Below are 23,076 nucleotides of genomic sequence, written 5' to 3' on the forward strand. Positions count from 1 at the left end.
TTATTTTAGTTTTGTACTCAGACATTCAAAAATAAATGATTTTAAAGCAGTACTCACAATACCAAGATACCGTGAAACCGTGATATTTTTAACCAAGGTTATCATACTGTCAGAAACTTATAACGGCCTATGAATACTGGGATAAAGCTGGAAAGGCATCTGCTGCATAAAGACATGACTGAATAGTTGTCGGGTCATTCTTCTGTGACAGAAACTAAGCCTAAGGAAATTTATAAATAAATATATATATATATATATATATATATATATATATATATATATATATATATATATATATATATATATATATATATATATATATATATATATATATATATATATACATTATATTATATGCACATGCTTTGATGATTAAATATTTACATAATATGTACACGGTAATAAATATTTAAATTGATTTACATTAGCATATGATTTTGTATTTATGCTTGATATATAACATATATAATATGTAATATATAATATAACCATATTAACCACAGACCCATAATAAAACCATAAAATCCCAATTTAATATAAGATAAGATAGCTGAATGCTACTGTGAACGTCATCTGCCAAAAATACAAAGAAAAAAATGTTCATGATGTATTAAAACAGACTTACAAAATGCCTATTTAGCACAATCACACAAATAAAAGAGTAAGACAAGCTATCAGCAGGCATTTCAAATAGTCAAACCTGAATACGAATGTTGCAAAACAGTACAAACAAATCCAAAACACAGGACGCGATTCCAAACGGAGCATGCAAAGTCACCTGACAGACTACTTTGCATTGTAAAAACGAAAAATGCGATTAAAATAAGGCAACGGCGCCACCAGTGGTAGACAAATATAAGACTTAGAACGTAATTTCGAAGAGGGCATGCAAAGACCACACTGCATCCTAAAGTGTGCTACGAACTGTTAAAATGCAATTAGGAATGAGACAAAACATACAGTGTAAAAAACTGCTTTCTATTTATTTTGTTTGTTTGTTTTTTTGTTTATTTATCCTTTTGAATTACACTTCCGGTCAAAAGTTTCTTTTAAAATAAGCTTCTCCTGCTCACCAAGCCTGCATTTCTTCAATCAACAAATAGTAAAATTGTGAAATGTTATTGCACTGTAAAAAAACTGTTCAAAAGTAGTTTAGAATTTAATTAAATTATTTATTCCACTGTTTTTAATAATGAGTTGTCAGCCTCATTACTCCGGTCTTCAGAATCACATGATCCTTCAGAAATCACTATATTATTATTATTATTATTAATATTATTATTTATTATTTTATTATTATTAATCTAATAGTAATAAAAGCAATATTGACTGGAGTAATAATTTCATTTGAAACTACATATCATAAGAAAGCAGATATTTAAAATTTTAATAAATATTAAACAATTTAACTATTTATTACATTTAATAAATAATTGAATAATAAAATAATTGTATTTTAATTATTAAATAAAATGAATAATAAAAAAAAAAACTGACCCCAAACTTTTGACCAGTAGTGTACGTTATGGGTCCTTGATTTTACCTCAAACTACTTTTGACACTTTAAAGTTTGAAAAGTTGATTTTTATTAACATTTTTTTTATTTCGAAGTGATTTATTGTTTGTATTGGTAATTTACAGTACAAAAGCCTGGTAATAAACTGCCAGTACTGTATTTATTATGTTACAGACTTAAATCTCTATATATTATTTCTCATACAATTGTTTTAAACTCCTAAAACGTCAATAAAATAAACAACAAACAAAGTCCAAGACACTCGAATAGTAAGTGAAAAACTAAAAAGACTTTATTAACATGGCTATTCTTTAAAAACAGCACCTACGCATTTTGGCAACACTTACCTTCATCAGAGTAACTCGTAGAAAAGACGTAGGGGCTTTTTTTAAAGAATAGCCATGTTAATCAACGCTTTTTAATTTTATCACTTAATTTTTCGAGTGCATTGGACTTGTGTTTTCATTGTTTATCTTTATGAATCCCTTGTCCAAAGAGCTCCGACTCAATAACGGCCCCTAAAGCCCTTTTTAATAAAATAAATCAATAAAGGTAACTTGAATCTGTTGAATTTTTAACATCAAAAGTCAACAAACCAAAGATCAAAATCCGATAATTAAAATCCGTAAATAAACATAAAACTCCCGTAATTCACAAAATACACAAACTTTTACTTAACGTATATTTTATGATGTAATTATGCTGCCATTCTGTTTCAGCCAGACCAGCACAGAGCCAAGTCTCATTCTGCAAATGGCGCTCCCTCTGGTAGACAAGCGTCTCACCTGTAACGTTTACGATGAAGCTAAACACATCGCAGTCCCGCGAGCCCGTGGCACTGCACGAATACAGGCCCGAGTCCTTCGGGGTGGCGTCGCTGATCTGCAGCCAATCCCGAGTTACGAGCGTGCGGTTGTCGGGGCGCAGCGAGGAGCTGTCTTTGGTCCAGACGACGTCATCTGCCCCGGACAGCGGGCACTTGAGCTTGAGCAGCTCACCCGGGTGCACCGAGAACAGGACGGGCACACAGTTTTGGTTTTTGGTTGGAGGCTCTGCAGAGCGAAGAGGGAAAAAAAAGAGGACAGGGGTGAAAGAGTGCAGAAAGAAAGAGAGAGAAAGAGTGTAAGATGAAAAACACTGCACCATTAAAACATCCCTAGAGTGACTGGTGTGGAGAACAGGCTTTAATTATGTCATAGTTCACCCAAAAGTGAAAAGTCAAACACAGACACCTCAGAGCGTCCCATTAGCGGTGTGTACAGAGCATGCAGCTGGCCCAGTGGGAAATAGCATGGCATTAGAAGTGAAAGAGGTGCCAGTCGAGAAATAGGGCTTAATATTTGTTCTTTTCATAAACAGAGACTTCAGTTTTCCTTTCCCTGTCGCGTCAACCTCGACCTTGAGGATTAGAATTAAGCTGCTATTGCCAGTTTATTCCATTACGTTGAATTATGCATTACAGGACTCTACAGTAACTTTTTTCACTTACAAAAATGTTATAAAAATGCCAACTGGCCTCAAACGGATCATTACAACACAAAAAAAACAGCAATATACAGTTGAAATCAGAACTTTTAGCCCCCCTTTGATTTTTTTCTCTTTTTTTTTTATATTTCCCAAATGATGTTTAACAGAGCAGGGTAATTTTCACAGTATGTCTGATAATATTTTTTCTTATGGAGAAAGTCTTATTTGTTTTATTTCGGCCAAAATAAAAGCAGTTTTTAATTTTTTTAACACCATTTTAAGGACAAATTTATTAGCCCATTTAAGCCTTTTTTTTTTGATAGTCTACAGAACAAACCATCATAATACAATAAATTTTTTAATTACCCTAACATGCCCGGTTAACCTAATTAACCTAGCTATGCCTTTAAATGTCTCTTTAAGCTGTATCTTGAAAAATATTTAGTGAAATATTATTCACTATCATCATGGCAAAGAAAAAATAAACCAGTTATTAGAAATAAGTTATTAAAACTGTTATTTTTAGAAATGTGTTGAAAAAAAATCTGCTCTCCGTTAAACAGAAATTGGAGAAAAAAAATAATAGGGGGCTAATAATTCTGACTTCAGCTGTATTAGAGCTAAACAATGAAAAAATCGAATATTGCGATATTTTATTTTTCTGCAATAAATGTTAAGATATAAATACAGTTTCACAAGATGGTTTGAAGAGCACTGTTTGATGGTTTTCCGGGGAGTCTAACAGTATTTAGGCACAGAAATTGAATAACCAGATTGCCAAAAAATTACTTTGTCTCGTTTCCAGTCCAAATATCATTAAATTCTTGAAGCAAGTAAAAATATTGTTTTGTTTTCACCGTCGTTAATTAATCTTGTGTTTGCTTTGAAATGTAGACATTTGAACTAGAAACAAGACAAAAATTCTAAGTAAGATTTTTTTTTTTTTTGCATCAATCATATAAATTCCAAATAAATACAGTGATTAAATGTGAGTTTGTAGCTCCTGGTCAACTGTAATTCAGACTAAAGATTGCATAACTTTGCGATGTGACTATTGCAGAAGAGCACATTGAGATATCGATGCTAAAATTATATATTGTGTAGCCCTAATATATATATATCTACTTTTTTATTTATTACTTATTGCATGTAGTTTCAAATGAAATTATTTCTCCAGCCATTATTGCTTTTGTTACTTTTACCATTAATAATAATAATAATAAAAACAATTAATATTAGAGTGATTTCTGAAGGATCGTGTGACTCTGAAGACTGGATTAATGAAGCTAAAAATTCATTAAAATTCATTAAAATTACTGGAATAATTTATTAAATTAGATGATAAACTACTTTTGAACAGTTATTTTATAGTGCAATAACATTTCACAATTTTACTATTTGTACGTTATTTTTGCTGAAATAAATGCAGCTTTGGTGCATTTTAAAACACGTAAATTTACTAAAACATGTAAAAATTCTACTGAACCCTAACTTTTGACCAGTAGTGTGTGTGTGTGTGTGTGTTTATATATATGAGCAATATCAGACTCGTAGCAGTGCGATATGGCTGTAAATCGGCACTGGTGGGAGGCATGCGTTGGCACAAGGCGGCGCAGGCCGAGTGCCTTAGTGCCCCCACCAGTACCGATATACAGCCATCGCACTGCTACGAGTGTGATATTGCGTTAATACAACAGTTTGACGGCATAATTGAGTATATAAAAACAAAATCAAACACGGAAAGTCTCAAAACTCTTTTGTATGAGGAACTACTTTCTTTCGCGTTGGATTCAAATCATAAGCTGAGTTACACAGTTGAGCGTGCATCTTTCAAACTTTAGATCTGTAGCGTCTGCTTTTTGCTGGTTGTATGTGGGCGGAGCAATACACAAAGGGTAAAGAGGCTGTACGGGTGCTGATATTACGGGTGCTGATATATATATATATATATATATATATATATATATATATATATATATATATATATATATATATATATATATATATATATATATATATATCTGAAATATATATATATCTGAAATAAAAGTACACGAGCTGTCTCTGGGGTGGCACCTTTCCCAAAGATACGCATTTGTACTTAAAGGGTCCATATTGTTACCTCAAAAGTATATATTAGTCCCTTAAATTTTAAAAGGAACACCTTTGTACTTTTTAGGTACAAATATGTACCCTTGAGGTAATAATATGGACCTTTTAGGTACAAGTTTGTATCTTTTTAAAAGGTACCTCCCAAGTGACAGCTTGCGTACCTTTATTTTTGAGTGTATATATTGTTGATATTAATCAAATATTTCCTAAGTGTTGTTTAACAAAGACAGTAAAAGAGAACAAAGATACATTTTCGATACATTTTTAAATATTTAATTGTAACAACTAATTTATAAAAACTAATTTCTTTTGCCTTTGCTAGGATAACAGAACATATTATTTTATTAGTAATTAGCAACAAAATATAATGCATAATGCATATAAAATAATAATTATATTTTAAAAAACTGTCTGTATATTCAATGTTTGTAGTTATTTTGTTTAAAACATACTTTAAATATAATTTTATAGAATAATTGTAATTTATTTGAATTAAATGAGCGATGAGCTTAAAAATAATAACCCCTGTAACTTTCATTGTTTCTCAGAACGTTCATTCATTCATTCATTTTCCTTTGGCTTAGTCTCTATTTCAGAGGTCGTCACAGCGGAATGAACCGCCAACTACTCCAGCATATGCTTTATGCAGTAGATGCCCTTTCAGCCATAACTAAGTAATGGGAAACACCCATACACACCCATTCACACACACACACACACTTATACAGACAATTTAGCTTATTCAATTCACCTATAGCGCATGGGTTTGGACTGTGGGGAAAACCGGAGCACCCAGAGAAAACCCACGCCAACACAGGGAGAACATGCAAACTCCACACAGAAATGGCAAATGGTCCAGCCGGGACTCGAACCAGCAACCTTTTTGCTGTGAGCCATAAGATTTAATACAACCTTATCTTCGGAAACGATGTATTATATGTGTATATATCATGTATCATCTTCATGTCTGAACTCAAAAGGTGGACTGACATTTAAAAGGTTAAACATGGCTTATAATAAAATAATATCAGCCAACCATTACTTGAAGCTGTATCTGAAGCAATATGTGATCAAGCATTCAAGCAAAACATCTCCATTACAAGATTCATTTCAATTCACCTCAGGTTCCACTGAAAGCAAAGCCAAGATGGACAGAAATCAAACGCCTCAATCAGAAAGTCAGAATAAGCAGAGAGACAGAGGAATTCAGCAGAGATATTCTATCAATTTAATTCACTTCATCTCTTGGGCTGAAAGATAAACAGTGACTTACATTGCACTGCACATTAACCATTACACTGTCTTTACGCTCCTATACTTTCAAAAAGCAGCAAGTACCAAGGTCAACATGGTATTTTTTAAAGATATTAATGCTACAGTCTTTTGGATATAGCCTGTGCAACACTATATATAAGATTTCAGGGATCTTAAAGAAATGTACATAGACTCAAGTGGCTCTAAAGCTTTATGAAGGTCTTCTGTTGAACACAAAACAAGATATTCTGAAGAATGCTGGGGGGAAAGCAGCCATAGTAGGACTAAAAAATACTATGCAAGTCAATCGCTGTTTTTTTCCCAAATAAAATCTTCAGATTGTCTTCCTTTGTGTTCATCAGAAGAAAGAAACTCAAACAAGAAGCAAAATGTAACAAAATTCCCAATCTCTCACTGACATTTTGGTAAAACCCTATAAAGTTAGACCTTGCTTACATCTAGCATTAAGATCGATTACGTCTCATTTACTTTGTGACTGACACAAAATGCGTGAAGTAAATAAATGAGTAAATGACACCTAAGTAAAGGACACTTAACAGGTGTAAACAGGTCTGAAAAGTTTTGATGCTGTCTACTTCTGACCATGTTAAGAGCAAATCAAATATCCATCTCATTGAATTGTTTTTGTAGTGTAAAGGAGAATTTGAATAGCCAAAATAAAGACTGCACTATTAAAGACAGATATTGTTGTTTAGTATTGCGATAACGATATTTCTTACTACATAACATTACCCTATAACAGTTAGAATTACAGTTTTAACATTAAGCTATTGCATCTAAGAGGAAACTATGAAATAAAGGGACAGTTCACCCAACAAATATTGCTATATTGCGATAACTATATTGCAATAACTATATTGCGATAACTATATTGCGATGACGATATTTCTTACTATGTAACATTTCCCTATAAACGTTAGAACTGCAGTATTAACATTTAGAGGAAACAATAATTAAAGAGGCAATTCACCCAGCAATTATTGTAATAATGTGATAACCATATTGTGAAAACTATATCGCAATAACTATACAACTACTGTGTTATTATCATAACGATTTTTCTAACTATATAACATTTTCCTATAAAAGTTAGAACTAGTGAAATAAAATTAAGCTATTGCATCTAAGAGGAAACTATTAAATAAAAGGACAGTTTATCTAACAAATATTGCGATATTGCGTTAACTATATTGCGATAACGATATTGAGATAACAATATTTCTTACTATGTTACTTACTAACGTTTCCCTGTAAATGTTAGAATTGCAGTATGAACATTAAGAGGAAACTAAAAATTAAAAGGACAGGTAACCCAACAATTATTGTTATTTATCACAATAAAGGTTTGAAACAAGTAAAGGGTGAGTAAATGATGACAGAGTTGTTATTTTGGGGTGAACTATCCCTTTAACACAGTTTTCTAAGCATGCAAAAAGTTGCTGAAAGCGAGAGCTGCAGAAAAACATGGTCAGACTTGTCAGGAATCACAAATAATTAGCGTAGCAAAGACACTCCCAGTAGCAACACACCTACAGTTTAAGTCAGAATTAACAGCCCTCCTGAATTATTAGCCATCCTATATATATATTTCCCCAATTTCAGTTTAACAGAGAAAAGTTTTTATAAACTATTTCTATTTTAATAACTAATTTGTAAAAACTGATTACTTTTATCTTTGCCATAATATTATACTAAATATTTTTCAAGATACTAGTATTCAGCTTAAAACGACATTTAAAGGCTTAACTAGGTTAATTAGTCAAATTATTGCCTAAAAATTAGGTACAACAGTGGTTTGTTCTGTAAACAATTGAAAATAAATGTTGCTTAAGGGGGCTAATAATATTGACCTTAAAATGGTTTTAAAAAAATTAAAAACTGCTTTTATTCTAGCCAAAATAAAACAAATAAAACTTTCTCCACAAGAAAAAATATTATGGGAAATATTGTGAAAAATTCTTTGCTCTGTTAAAAATCATTCAGAAAATATTTGCAAAAGAAAACTTAAAGTTGGGCAAATAATTCTGACTTCACATGTATATTGCAGCACTTGTGTTATTGTAGCACAGACTGAAGAGCAGACGGCAGGAAGGGAAAGTCATACGCCTCACGCTCCATCCTCAAGGGGATTTGAGAGTGCTTGAAGGCCTAAACTCTCTCTCCGCAGGCATGTTGCCTTGCACACGTTTGGTTCCTGTATTGTTCCCTTTTTTCGCTACTCCGGAAACAATTACCTTTTCCTTTATGCGTTTGGCGACGCTGCGGCCTCAGAACGAACCCTGCTGCTGATTGATGGGACCGGTATTCATTGCCTTGCTCTTCCGGAGGCCTCTGTTTGTCCAACTGTTATTTAACTGTAATTGGTTGCGTATTTCCCGCTATTGTGCGATTAAAGACAAAAAAAAGAGGCCTGCTCCCACTCAAGTCCTGTTTGAACGCCAACACATGTAGATTGTGAACAAACACACTTAAAAAAACCTATGGTTTCCAGTTTTCAACATTCTTTAAAATGTCTTTCTTTTATTTTTAGCAAAACAATAGCAACTCATTATCATTTAAAAGAACTCGAAGATAAATAAATGGTTAGTAAATTTGAAATTTTAGCTGAACTTTTCCTTTAAACTTGCTCTTTTCCTTTAGATTTAGGGCTTTTTTATTTTCCTGTTAATAAGGTGGTTGTTTTTTAATCTGTTATAAAAAAATATGTTTGATGTTTTTTGTGTCACACTTTATCAGTTTGCAACTGTAGAGATACATTTACCATATACATACACTCTAATAATAGTTAGTCTAGCGGCATTTTTGCTTCAAGCCGCTATTGCGGTAAGGGTAAACAATGACGCGTGAGTCCGCTGTGAATCCTTTTCCCATCTTTATTTTGTCACATCTTGTGCCATCAAATAAGTGAAATTGCTTCTCAGTAGCACCCGTCACCACACACAAACTCATGATCTGAAAATTGTATCCGCTTCCCTTACTACTCCACCTACAACCTGGCTTCCTTAAATCCCAATTTTGACAGAATAAAAGTCCTCATTCACAAAATCACAACAATAAAGCAAATACTTAGACATGAATATTATTTGAATACAAAATTCTAAATACTCAAACCTAAATACAACAATTATCAAATATAAACTTAATGTGTATATATTTTATTAAGTCAACAATTCACTTAAAAAAAACAACAACAAAAAAAAAACTGGTTAACTCATTTCAAGTAAGATGACTCAAGTCAGCTAATTGATTTTTTACAGCATATTTGCCATGCTTTTCCAGTAATGCGACAAGAAAATTACAATTTCTACCAACCGCCAACTTATCCAGCAAGCTTTTACGCAGCGGATGCCCTTCCAGCCGCAACCCATCTCTGGGAAAAAGACTCATATTTACTCACTTTATTAAGTAAAATCATCTAATCACTTAAAAAGCAATGGGTTTACTCCATTTTTTTTTTAAGTAAAGTTACCTATTTGCTCTTTTACAGCACATTTGCCATGCTTTCCCAGTAATGCCACAAGAAAACAACTATTTTGACCAATTTTAGTTGATCAAATAATCAACTTGTGGGTTTGGGTTTACTTATTTTATTAAGTCAACAAAAACTGGTTAACTCATTTCAAGTAAGATGACTCAAGTCAGCTAATTGATTTTTTACAGCATATTTGCTTTTCCAGTAATGCGACAAGAAAATGAAAATTTCGACCAATTTCGATTGATCAAATAATCAACTTGTGGACATTTGAAAGCTTGTTGGTTATGGGATTACTTACTTTATTAAGTTAAGTCAGTAATTATTTAAAAAGCAATGGGTTTACCCCCTTTTTTACTAATTTTTTTGTCAGTAAATTGCTTTTAACAGTGTATTTTGAAAGTGCTATGATTGTAATGCTACTGTTAGGATTTGTAAGGTTGTAATGTTGATTAAATAATCAACTGGTGGAAATTTTATAAGACTCATATTTACTCACTTTATTAAGTAAAATCCTCTAATCACTTAAAAAGAAATGGGTTTACTCTTTTTTTAAGTAAAGTCACCTATTTGCTCTTTTACAGCACATTTGCCATGCTTTCCCAGTAATGCCACAAGAAAACAACTATTTTGACCAATTTTAGTTGATCAAATAATCAACTTGTGGACATCTACAAGAAAGGCTGTTTTCAGCACCTCGATAAATCTTCTGCCAAGCAAGAGCTTAATTCCACTTCAAACTCTTTCAACATTTGACATGCTTTCATCCTCTTTCTTCTTCAGGTCCAGTACATCTGTTCTTCACCATCACCAGCACCTCCTGCCCCTCTGATCTGCTCTCTGACCTCTGACCTCCAACCCTGCTGACTGCCCCCTGCCGTCCACAGGACAGAGACCCTCCACAAATCCACAACCTGATGACATCCCGCAAATTCCAGATCCTCTTCCTGGGAAACATCTTCCCTGCTACAGTAAAGAGATGCTTCACCACAAAAACGAACATTTCTGTCCTTGTTTACTCATCCTACCTTCATTCTAAAGGTGTCTGAGTTTTAGTTGAACACAACAGACGATACAGTAAAGAATGATAAAACAAGAAGCCATTAGTAAGGGTGACAGCGGTTGCCAGTTTGCAACATTCTTCAAAATATCTTCTTTTGAGTTCAACAGAAAAATACAAACTAATTTAGATTTTAAAACATTTGAGGATGAATAAATGATCAGAAAATGTGTGTGTGAGGGGGGGGAGGGTGTCAGACTGATATAAAGAAAATATTTAACATGAATTTGAAATAAATATATAAAACGTTTTGGTGTTTCTTTTTTAACACTTTGAAATTTCAGAAGCTAATTTCGAGAAGAACATGTGATATGATTGATTGCGGCTGGTCTCTCATTCGCAATCATTAATAATCCAATAAGGTCGGTGCCAATAGCCAACTGGTTAGCACATCGACACATAGTGAAGGGGACACTACACTGTCAGTGAGTGCTGTCTTTCGGATGAGATGTTAAACCGAGGTCCTGACTCTCCGTGGTCATTAAAAATCCCATGGCACTCCTCGTAAAGAGCAGGGATGTAACCCCAGTGTCCTGGAAAAATTTGCTCCATCGGCCTTCACCCATCATCCCCATCCACTGAATTGGCTCTACTCCACCTATAAGTGTGTGGTGAGCGCACAGGCGCCCTTGTCCTGTGACTGCCGTCGCATCATTCAAGTGGATGCTGCACACTGGTGGTGGTGTGGAGAGACCCCCTCATGATTATAAAGCACTTTTGGTGTATGGGCATAAAATGTGCTATAGAAATTCACATTGCAATAAAAAAAATAATGAAAGTAAAGTCAACTATAGACTTTTAACAGTGTGTTTTTAAAGAATGTTTTCTCATATTTAATTGTTTTCCTTCTGCACTTAAATCTCCACTTTGGCAAGTCTTGCATACACCTAAATGCACAGTTTGATTTAAATCTATGTTCTGAAAGTTTTACTGAGGGATATATTCATACATGATTGGCTTGATAATATATGTTTTAACAAAATATAGTACATTTTTGTTTCTGGCTGTTTGCAAGGTCTTCTGAATGGCAAAATAATATATATATATATATATATATATATATATATATATATATATATATATATATATATATATATATATATATATATATATAGTTAAAGTCAGAATTATTAGCCCCCCGTTTATTATTTTCCCTGCTTTCTGTTTGACAGAGAGCAGATTTTTTAAAAACATTTCTCAACATAAGTTTTAATTACCTATCTCTAATAAATAATTTATTTTATCTTTGCCATGATGACAGTAAATAATATTTGACTAGATATTTTTCAAGACACTTCTATGCAGCTTAAAGTGACATTTAAAGGCTTAACTAGGTTAATTAGGCAAGTTATTTTATAAAGATATAAAAATTATTCTGTAGACCATTGAAAAAAATTGCCATAAAGGGGCTAGCAATTTTGTCCTTAAAATGGCTTTAAAAAAATTTAAAACTGCTTTTATTCTAGCCAAAATAAAACAAATAAGACTTTATCCAGAAGAAAAAATATTATCAGACACACTGTGAAAATTTCCTTGCTCTGTTAAACACAATTTAGGAAATATTTAAAAAAGAGAAAAAGGGGGGGCTAATAATTCTGACTATATATATATATATATATATATATATATATATATATATATATATATATATACTGTGTGTGTGTGTGTGTGTGTGTGTGTGTGTGTGTGTGTGTGTGTGTGTGTGTGTGTGTGTGTGTGTGTGTGTGTGTGTGTGTGTGTGTGTGTGTGCGTGTGTGTGTGTGTGTGTGTGCGTGTGTGTGTGTGTGTGTGTAGTGCTTGAAATTGATGCAATTAACCATTTATTTAAAGAAATATTTGCCTAATTTGTATATTATACAATTTTGTATTTTTATTATTTGCAATCAATGAAAAAACTTACAAAATACTAAAATGTTGAAACTCTTATCATTTATTTATTTATTTATTTTTTTGATATTGATGATCTTTATTAACCCCATTCACCTGCAGTGTCTTGCCCCTAAGGGATAGTTCACCCAATAATTTACATCTTATCAAAATGTACTCGCCCTTTACTTGTTTCAACACTGTAAAACCTTTCACATTGGTTAAACTCAAGATCACCAGCTGCCTTCAAAATGTCTCTCAACCTAGAGCGGTTCTTTGTTTCAACTTAAGATGTTGAGTTTCACATTATGTTTAACTAAAACTCAACATCTTAAACTCAAACGCAGCTGCTGAACTTTAGTTTGTAAGTTTATCCAATGTGAAATGATTTACATTGAAACCTTTATGTGTTTCTTTGTCTGTTGAACACAAAAGACGAAACCGGTAACCATTGACATCCATAGTATTAGTTTTCCCTACAATGTAAGTCAATGGTTACAGGTTTTCAGCATTCTTCAAACTATCTTCTTTTGCATTTGACAGTAGAAAGAAATTCATAAAGGCTTAGAACCACTTGAGAATGAGTAAACAGTAAGTACATCTTCATTTGTGCGTGAACTATCCCTTTAAACAGCAATAACACATGACTGTGGTTCAAAAAAAAAATCACCTGCAAACTCAATTTCTGAAGGTGTGACTGTATCTGTTCTCTTGTGTTTTCCTGGAGAGACGATTTTCATCAAACGTCCCGTCAGAAGTGACAGATACGGTCTCGCACTTCCCATCCGCTCCAGAAAGTCTCATTTGCGCTCAGCCAGAACAGATAATTAGGCTTCGGACCAAAACTGTGACAGGATCCGGTCTGTCCAATTGTCACACCATCACGCTTGTGTGTCTCCGAGCGCTCAGGGGTCAGGACAATGATGAAATGACTCTCTGATAGCACACGCAGACACTCTATTCACGCTTCAACAGGATTATTTTACCCACCAGGGACTTGCAAATCCCTTGGTGCTCATGAAACGTTAATGGTGGAAGTAATTTAATTAAACAATTGTGCATTTTCAACAACAAAGCCAGTTTTTGCCTGTGCAGAAGTTGCTATGCCACATATAATTTTATAATTGATTTAAAGGGACAGTTCACACAACAACTTTAATTCTGCCATCATTTACTCATTCATTCATTCATTCATTGTCTTAGTCCCTTTATTAATCTGGGGTCGTCACTCATCACAACAGAATGAACCGCCAACTTTTTCAGCATATGCTTTACATTGCTGATGCCCTTCCAGCCGCAAACCAGTATTGGGAAACATCCATACACACTCATTTTCACACATACACTGTGTGAATACACATACACATACACATACATCAACTGAACTTTATTCAGTTTACCAATAGTGCATGTGTTTAGACTGTGGGGGAAACCGGGGTACCCGGAGGAAACCCACGCCAACACGAGTAGAACATGCAACCAGCTGCAACCCATCACTGGGAAACATCCATACACACCCATTCACGCTCATACACGCTATAAGGACAATTTAGTTTACCCAATTTACCTATAGGACCGTGAGCACCCGGAGGAAACCCGCTCGAACACAGGAAGAACATGCAAACTCCAAATGCCAACTGACTCAGCCGAGGCTCAAACCAGCGACCTTCTTGCTGAGAGGCAACCCTGCTACCCACTGCGCCACCGTGACGCCTATTAAAACCTTTTTTTTTTCCCATGACCCTAGAAAGAATTGTTATTCTATTCTAAAAGGCATAGTTTAATATCTTATAATATAATGCTTTAATATAATGCTGGTTGCTGTTACCCATTCACTTACATTCTACTTATATTTCCTACAATAGAAGTCAACGATTACCATCAGCCAACATTCTTCAAAATATCTTCTTTTCTGTTAAGCAAAAGAAAGAACTCATAAAAGTTTCAAACCATGTTCATTCATTAATTTTCCTTCAGCTTAGTCCCTTTATTCATCAGGGGTCGCCACAGTGGAATGAACCGCCAACTTATCCAGCGCATTCTTTATAAAGCGGATGCCCTTCCAGCTGCAACCCAGTACTGGGAAACACCCATACACACTTATTCACACTGATATACTACGACCAATTTAGTATATTAAATGCACCTATGGCGCATGTGTTTGGACTGTTGGGGAAACCGGAGCACCCTGAGGAAACCACCGCGAACACGGGTGCAATCTCCACATGCAATCTCCACACAAAAATGGCGACAGAGCCACCATGTCACTCATATCTTATAATTCATTCATTTTCTTTTCGGTTTAGTCCCTATTTTAATCTGGGGTCGCCACAGTGGAATGAACCGCCAACTTATCCAGCATATGTTTTACGCAGCGGATGCCCTTCCAGCCGTAACCCCGGGAACACCCATACACTCTCATTCACACTCATACACTACAAACAATTTAGCTTCCCCGATCCACTTATACAGCATGTCTTTGGACTTGTGGGGGAAACCAGAGCACCCAAGGAAACCCACACGAACTGCGGGAGAGCATGCAAACTCCACACAGAAATGCCAACTGGCCCAGTCGAGGCTCAAACCAGCGACCTTCTTGCTGTGAGGCAACAGCACTACATACTGCACCACCTTATCTTATAATATAATGATTCAATATGACTCTAGCTGCTGGCACTCGTTTACTTCCATAATATTTTTTCCTATTATGGAAGTCAAAGAATCAACCAGCATTCTTCAAAATATCTCCTTTTGTGTTAAACAAAAGAAAGAACTCATAATGCTTTAAACCACATTAAAACCACTAAATAAAATGTTATTTTTGGTTGAACTATCCCTTTAAGGTGGGATTCCTGCCCACATGTGTCATATCCCACCTTAAAAATCTTTAAAAAGTATAAGCACACCTGTCCGAAACAATCACATATCTACAGGACAAAAGGTGTGGGACGGCTCACACTCCAAAGTTTAGAAGCTATGGTTCGGGGTTTGTTTAAACAGGAATAGTCAAGCGTACCTTAGCAAACATTGATAATTAGATCACAGGGGCTCAGCAGAAACCCTTCCGCTCCACACACACACACACACACACACACACGGTTCATCCTGTTCTCTTTTCACGTGCCCCTCCTTACTTATTTTCTCACCCTTTCCCATTTTTTCCCCAGTTAAATCCCGACACTCTTCCGCAGCCGCTCCTTTTCTTTCCTAATCACAATCGCCTTTCAAATTGTAATTTCTGTGAGCTTTATTGTCATGACAAAAGCACAGGCTTCTGAGAGGAGCCCACGGCAACAGGCTGAACACAAGCATCAGGCAAATCCCATTGGTCAACTTTCCCTCCAAAACCTCTGCAGTCACTTATAAATCTGCTGGTGGGTTTGAGTAAATGACCATCGCCAGATTTTTATCATGCAACCTGCTCTGAGCTGAATTATACATCAAATCATGTGGCTACTTCAAGAAAGGGGAGCTAATGAGTTTCTAAAGGATTGAAGTGCAATAAAATGAACAGAAAAATCTAATGATCTGAGAGAAAAAGGTTTACTGAGAAAATTAATTAGAGGAAAGGCACGGTTATTCTTATCTCATTTTAAAATAAAATTAGATCCCACATTTATTTAATTCATCAATTTAAAAACAAATCAAATTATTAAAAAATATATTAATAAAAATTTAAAAACGTATGAAATATTGGGAAATAAAAGTGTGTGTATTATTTTTCTCTTGTTTTAAAATTATTTTTAAATTATATGTTTTAAATTAAATTATTTTCACATTTATTAAATTTATTGATTTAAAAACATATCAAACTATTTAAAAAATTGTGATTTCAAAAATTAATGAATTCAAAAGGTATAAAATATTGGAAAATAAAAGTATGTATATGATGTGATATATATATTTTTTTATCTTATTTTAAATTTATTTTTAATCAAATTACTTTCACTCTTATTAAATTTATCGATTTAAAAACAAATCAAATTATTTAAAAATAATTAAAAATAAATACATACAAAATGTATAAAATATTGGAAAATAAAAGTATGTATATGATGTGATGTATATTATTTTATCTTACTTTAAATTTATTTCTAAATTAAATTACTTTCATATTTATTACATTTATCAATTTAAAATCAAATCAAATTAATTAAAAATAATAATAATTAAAATAAATAAATAAATACAAAATGTATAAAATATTGGAAAATAAAAGTATGTGTATGATGTTCAATATATTATTTTTATCTTATTTTTAATTTTTGTTTTTAAATTGAATTGTTTAAATGAAACAATTTTCATATTTTTATTAAATGTATCAATTTAAAAACAAGTCAAATTATTAAAAATTTAATAAATAAAACACTAAATCAATTCAAAATGTATAAAATATTGGAAAATAAAAGTATGAAGTATGTATAATGAGACGCACACACACACACACACACACACACACACACACACACAAACACACACACAATTAGCCATTATGAGGAACTTTTTTTAAAAATGTTTCCCATGTGCTGTAAACAGAGACAACGAAGATTTTTTCTGTAGCCAATCAAAAAAACTATTCCTAAAAATTTCTAAAAATTTGTAAGAACATTAACCTTAAAAATATGTTTTATTTTAATTTTAAACTGCTTTTATTTCAGCCAAACCGAAAGAAATCTCACATTCTCCAGAAGAAAAATATTTCGGAAATAATGTAAAAAAAAAGAGTATATAAATAAATAGATAAATAAACATATATATATATATATATATATATATATATATATATATATATATATATATATATATATATATATATATATATTTTTTTTTTTTTTTTTGCTATAACAAATACTGTAATATCAAATACATAAATACAATTTTATAAAAACAAAATTGAGTATAAATGCATAAGATATGCCATACAAAATGTTACAAAAAGAAATGTGTATATAATTAATTAATTATAATTATCATTTTTTATAAGACAGCTAAGCATTATATATTAAATACAGCATACAGAATATAGCAACAAAAACAACAGCGAGGACTAACAACAGCCAAATGCCTCTGGGATAGAAAAGAAACACTTTTAGTTTGTTTAGTGGGAGAGTGATTCTCAGGAAAACACAATAAACAAAGGGCGTGAGCTGACAGTTTTATCACGGTGCCTTACTATCATGATTTAAGACCATTTGGCATAAACAGAGAAAGATTCGCTCAGGAAACCCCCTACTGTATGCAGGTGGTCACTTTACAGGAATAGTTCACCCTAAAATAAGTTTTTTTTTCTGTTTTACACAAAAGAAGATACTTTGAAAAATTCTGAAAACCGGTAACAATCGAGGATGAGTAAATAATAAGTAAATCTTCATCTTTGTGTGAACTGTTACTTTAAAAAAAGCTGAAAATCTGTAACCATTCATTTCCAGTGTTTTTGTTTTACCTACAATGGATGCCAATGGTTACAGGTTACTATCAATAGAGTCTCATATTTTATTTTGGACACAAAAGGAGATACTTTGAAAAATGCTGAAAACCTGTAACCATTGACTTTCATTGTACTTGTTTTTTCCTACTATGGAAGTCAATGGTTACAGGTTATCATCCTTCAAAATATATTATAGTGTGTAAAGGTTTGAAACAATTAAAGTTAAGTAAATTTCACCCAGAACGGAAAATTTAGTACACTGTAAAAAATTTCCAGGTTTTCACAACAAGTTACTGTAATTTTTCACAGTAAATTACATTAGTATCTCTTCACAGTATTTAACTGAAAAATTCACAGTAATATGTTGTATTCATAATTTTATTGTGAAATTACGGCAGGTAGCATGATTACAGCAAATTACTGTGAAAAGGGCTATATCTTTTGCACGTTAGTTATAGAAATTCAAACCTTTTTTTAACTCAACGTAGAAATTAATACAAATGAACTTTTAACAGATAATAACAGAATGTTATAGCCCCCAAAACGATTTGGTTACCAACATCTTTTTGGTTGTACTGCACCTTTATTTAATTTTATACAGTTAACATAGAATATGAAATAATATTTAATGAACAACTGTGTGCTTAGCCAAAACATAATAAACTGGATTAAAAAGTAATTAATTAGTGAAACCAAAGACTGTTAAACAGCCAACAATTATTTCAATGTCAGGGTAAATATCTGCTTTAGACGGTTTCATGAGTATTGGGCACCTTTCATCGCCTGGAGGTCACTAATCTCAGAATTATATATATATATATATATATATATATATATATATATATATATATATATATATAATTATTTTTTTTTATCTATATAAATAAACCACAGATTAGAGTTTTAAACAACTACATTCTAGCATGAAAAACAGTTAAAACTTAATTTTCGGATGCATATAAAGCCATCGAAGACGGGGCAATTGTCCCAATGTCTAGCCTGAAGACAGGCGCCTCTCGGCAGATACATGAGTAATGAGCGCCGTTACCGCCTGGAGGTCATAGATCTCCGCTACCGGCAAAACACACTTAAAATTACACACAATCTTTACTAACAATCCACAGATTTGAGTTTTGAAGAACTACATTCTCGCATGAAAAAGTATTAAAACTTTATTTCATTACATATTAAAAGCAATATTTATAATATTATGTGCCTTCTCATCCACCATTACAGCTTGATGCAGCTTGGTGCGAATTGAATCCTGGGAGGAAAAAATAATAATTCTCAATACACTCCAAACGAACTTTATTCTTATTGTTAAAGTCAGAGATATATAATATTTTGAATGGCGAAGAAAATAATTAACTTTATATTTCAATCAATATATTACTTTTGCACTACTTCGATTCAGGACTCGTGTGACATTGAATCAGATTCAGATATTTTATCAGACGTGTTCATGAGCTCATAGTCATCAACAAGCAATTCGTGTACAAGCAGTACACGAACCAAGCAATATGATGAAATATTAATGAATTATATGTTTGCGTCTTACAATATTATACAAAATGGAATCGTTTTCAGGCGAATTCGACTCTTTACTGTTCACTTAAAGGAGCCGAATTCGACTCTTTACTGTTCACTTAAAGGAGCCGATTCATTTAATAGAACTGACTCGACTCGACCGCAAACAAGCGCCATCACCACAGACAACGCCTGCCTCGTCTCTTCACCAAACGAATTCATCCTCGGTAAGTGTTAAAATATGACTTTTGTCCGTTTAATGAGTGTTGTATGTGTATTTCTGTATAGTGCATGTCATTTAACAGGAATTTACCGAGTACTTTAGTTGTACACGCACGTACAGGGTTTAAGCGCGCCTTTTTTAAAACAAGAAATTAACGACGCCAGATGGTGATTGTAGTGTTTTCTGAGGTATTAGCATAACGTTAACGTTAGTTCCTGATAAAAGAAAGGGAATTTTCTTTAATTAACTTCTTGTTAACTGCTTTTTCTGTTTCAGTACAAGACTGAAGTAAAGGTGAAATGACTAAAGTTAAGGTAAGCTCTGACCTTCACTTAAGTTAACGTTACGGTTAGTGACCATCATGTATGTTAATTTTGTTCACTGTAACGTTAACGTTAAGTTATTTAAACAAACTAAACTCATTATGAAACAAGTCTTAACTGTTTTGTTAAATGAAGCTTATAATACAATTCAATTGTATTCTTTTAAACTAACACTAACACAGTACATATTGTATATTTCTCACTGGTGTTAATGCAGTGCTAACATTTACTAATGAGAACTAATTGTATATTGTCACTAACTGTAGATTTTGTTTTTTGGTGTTCAGGTGTACCTGATAATAGCTGAAGTGTGAGGTGAGTGTAAATTCTGAGCACACAAATATAGCCTAAATTCATTATCACGATCTAAACCTATATATATATATATATATATATATATATATATATATATATATATATATATATATATATATATATATATAGAGAGAGAGAGAGAGAGAGAGAGAGAGAGAGAGAGAGAGAGAGAGAGTATGTGTGTGTATGTGTGTGCGTGTGTTAGGTTGAGTCTTATTCTACTCTTATTATATTCATATTTTTTTGCAGCCACAGCCATTGATGTTGAAACACTGATGCTACCAATCAACCCTTGCTTTATTATTAAAGGTAATGTTGATGCCTTCGTCATTTTTATTAGATTTTTAAATGTCAGGTTTTTCACAGATTTGTTGTGAGCAGTTTCTTGTACAAACTCTTTTTCTTCTTCCAGAAGTTCCACCAGTACCTCCAGTAGTAGTAAATATTAGACAAAGATTTTTTTTAAACTATAGTTTTTATTTTTATTAGCAATTTTACTGGGCATGTGTGTTTGTTTGCTTGGTTTTTAATAGGCAGAGCATGGAATGTCAACTTTGTTTCTACAAACAAATTTAATTATTCACAAACACCTCTAATTTAGTCCTTCTTTCCCCCTTTTAGTCTTATTCCTTGGAGGGTCGAGTGGTCATGGGACCTCACCTGGATTTCACAACTGACTTTGGATCTGGTCTGAAACTGAAGTATGCTGAAGATGCCTTTTGCACTCTGGAATTTAAGGTAATGTCTACAATAAATATTGTAACTGAGGGCTTGTTTTGGGGGGGTTAAACAAGGAATGTATAGGAGCACAAGTCATGACTCCCCTTGTCCCTTTGTTATAAAGGGCCGTGTTGCAGACACAATTTGTTTGTCTGTGCTGGAGACCAGAGGGGAAGCTGTCTTTAAAAGGATGGGGCTCTTATACCATATGTGAAGTGACCTATTCAGGTGAGTGGATTACATGCAAGTCATTGCAAATGCATAAATAGTGGGAAATTTTTACTGGGCAGCACAAATTAAGTGAAACTCAAAACATGTGGAAGAATATTTGGAATATTTGCAAAAAACTTGATTGAAATGAATACAACACAAGTGCTATATCACTTCAATCAAGTTTTTTTTGCAAAATTTTCCTAATATTTAAATCATGAAAAATTAGCTTGATGCAAGAAACATCCTGCTAGTATTCAAGAGCAAGTGCTGTGATGCATGTGTTTACTTTGCAATAAGTGTGAACCCAGCATTAGATTATAGTCTGTAAACAGAAGGTGTAAATCAAATCAACTGTTTTAAAATGCTCTGCCTAGGTCATTCAAATCACTATTTGTTGTTAGACTGTTCTTGAATGTGTGTTTGTGATGGAAATGTTTTTCAGATGTTTTTGTTTAAATAATTGCAGTTTGACTGAGCTACAGTATTGTCAGCATGTTCAAACTGAGCTAACAGTAATTCTCTCTAGTGCAGCAGTAGTGTCCCAGTAGTGTTGTATGAAGCTAACTGTTTGTCTGCCCTTTTGCTTATAGGTGCTTTTTGGGCACCAGTTTGGAGATGGAAGACAGACGAAGTCAAAGAAGCAGAGAAGACTCATCAACCAGCAAGTGTGTAAAATTATCAGGAAAATGATTGACCTTGAATAGACGACTGCCTAATTTAGCAAGAAGTTTTGTCTCTCTCTCTCTCTCTCTCATGCGTGTGTGTGTGTGTGTGTGTGTGTGTGTGTTATATATATAATGAGAGAGAGAGAGAGAGAGAGAGAGAGAGAGAGAGCGCGCACTCTGAAGCACTGCTTTTTATATGTATGCTACATATGATGTCAGATTTTTTTTATTAATATGTTCTTATAGTATTTTTTGAGGCTTCACCTTCACCTTTTGAAAGTTTTCTGAAATGTTTACACAGATGTCATTAAGCTGTTAAATAAATCTGTAAAATGTATGTGTGTTTGTTTTTATTTTGATTTTAGAGTCTTCTCAGATCACCCAAAAATGAAGATTCTGTCGTCATTTACGCATCCTCAGGTTGTTTGGACACAAAGAGGAATATTTGATATTTTTATTCCTGTGTTTAACAAAAAAAATCATTTTTAACAGAGCTGGAACAACCTGAGGGTGAGTAAATCAAGATAGAATTTTCATTTTTGTGTGACCTAACATTGCTTTGAAATTTTACAGCACCAAACTGTTAAATTACAGTAATCCGGGATATAACTTTAACTTTACAGTTAAATCAGGTATTTAAACCGCAACCTACTGCTAAATCACAGTAATCGTTTTGCAAATTCACAGTAAAATATAGTTAATTCTACAAGATAATACTGTGAAATCACAGTAACGGACGTTATTATCTACTGTAAAGTTACAATATATGGTTGTAATTTCACAATAATTTAATGTGACAAAACCACAGTAAATTACTGTGAACTACCTCACAATAATTTACTGTGAATTTACATACAGTAATTTACTGTGAAAGTAATGCAATTATTAGCCAGT

At 33.1% G+C, this 23,076-nt stretch overlaps 1 protein-coding gene and 1 long non-coding RNA gene across 16 annotated transcripts in view; one reads left to right on the forward strand and one right to left on the reverse strand.

Annotated features, from left to right (window-relative positions):
- Window positions 1–23,076, reverse strand: part of fgfr2 (fibroblast growth factor receptor 2) — a 131,537-nt gene that overhangs the window by 87,009 nt on the left and 21,452 nt on the right. For 6 of the 15 annotated variants that reach the window (NM_178303.3, NM_001243004.1, NM_001243005.1 and 3 more), the window contains exon 3: window positions 2,302–2,568. The exons of the other annotated variants lie outside the window; for them this stretch is intronic. In NM_178303.3, the coding sequence (NP_840088.2) occupies window positions 2,302–2,568 (267 nt within the window). The remainder of the gene's footprint in view (window positions 1–2,301; window positions 2,569–23,076) is intronic. 15 annotated transcript variants of the gene reach the window in all.
- On the forward strand, window positions 19,872–20,907 carry LOC137487443 (uncharacterized). Its single transcript, XR_011006037.2, has 4 exons — window positions 19,872–19,950; window positions 20,223–20,260; window positions 20,557–20,584; window positions 20,834–20,907. It is a non-coding gene; the product is annotated as an uncharacterized lncRNA (long non-coding RNA).

The sequence above is a fragment of the Danio rerio genome, chromosome 13, assembly GCF_049306965.1.
Source record: "Danio rerio strain Tuebingen ecotype United States chromosome 13, GRCz12tu, whole genome shotgun sequence".
NCBI lineage: Eukaryota > Metazoa > Chordata > Actinopteri > Cypriniformes > Danionidae > Danio > Danio rerio.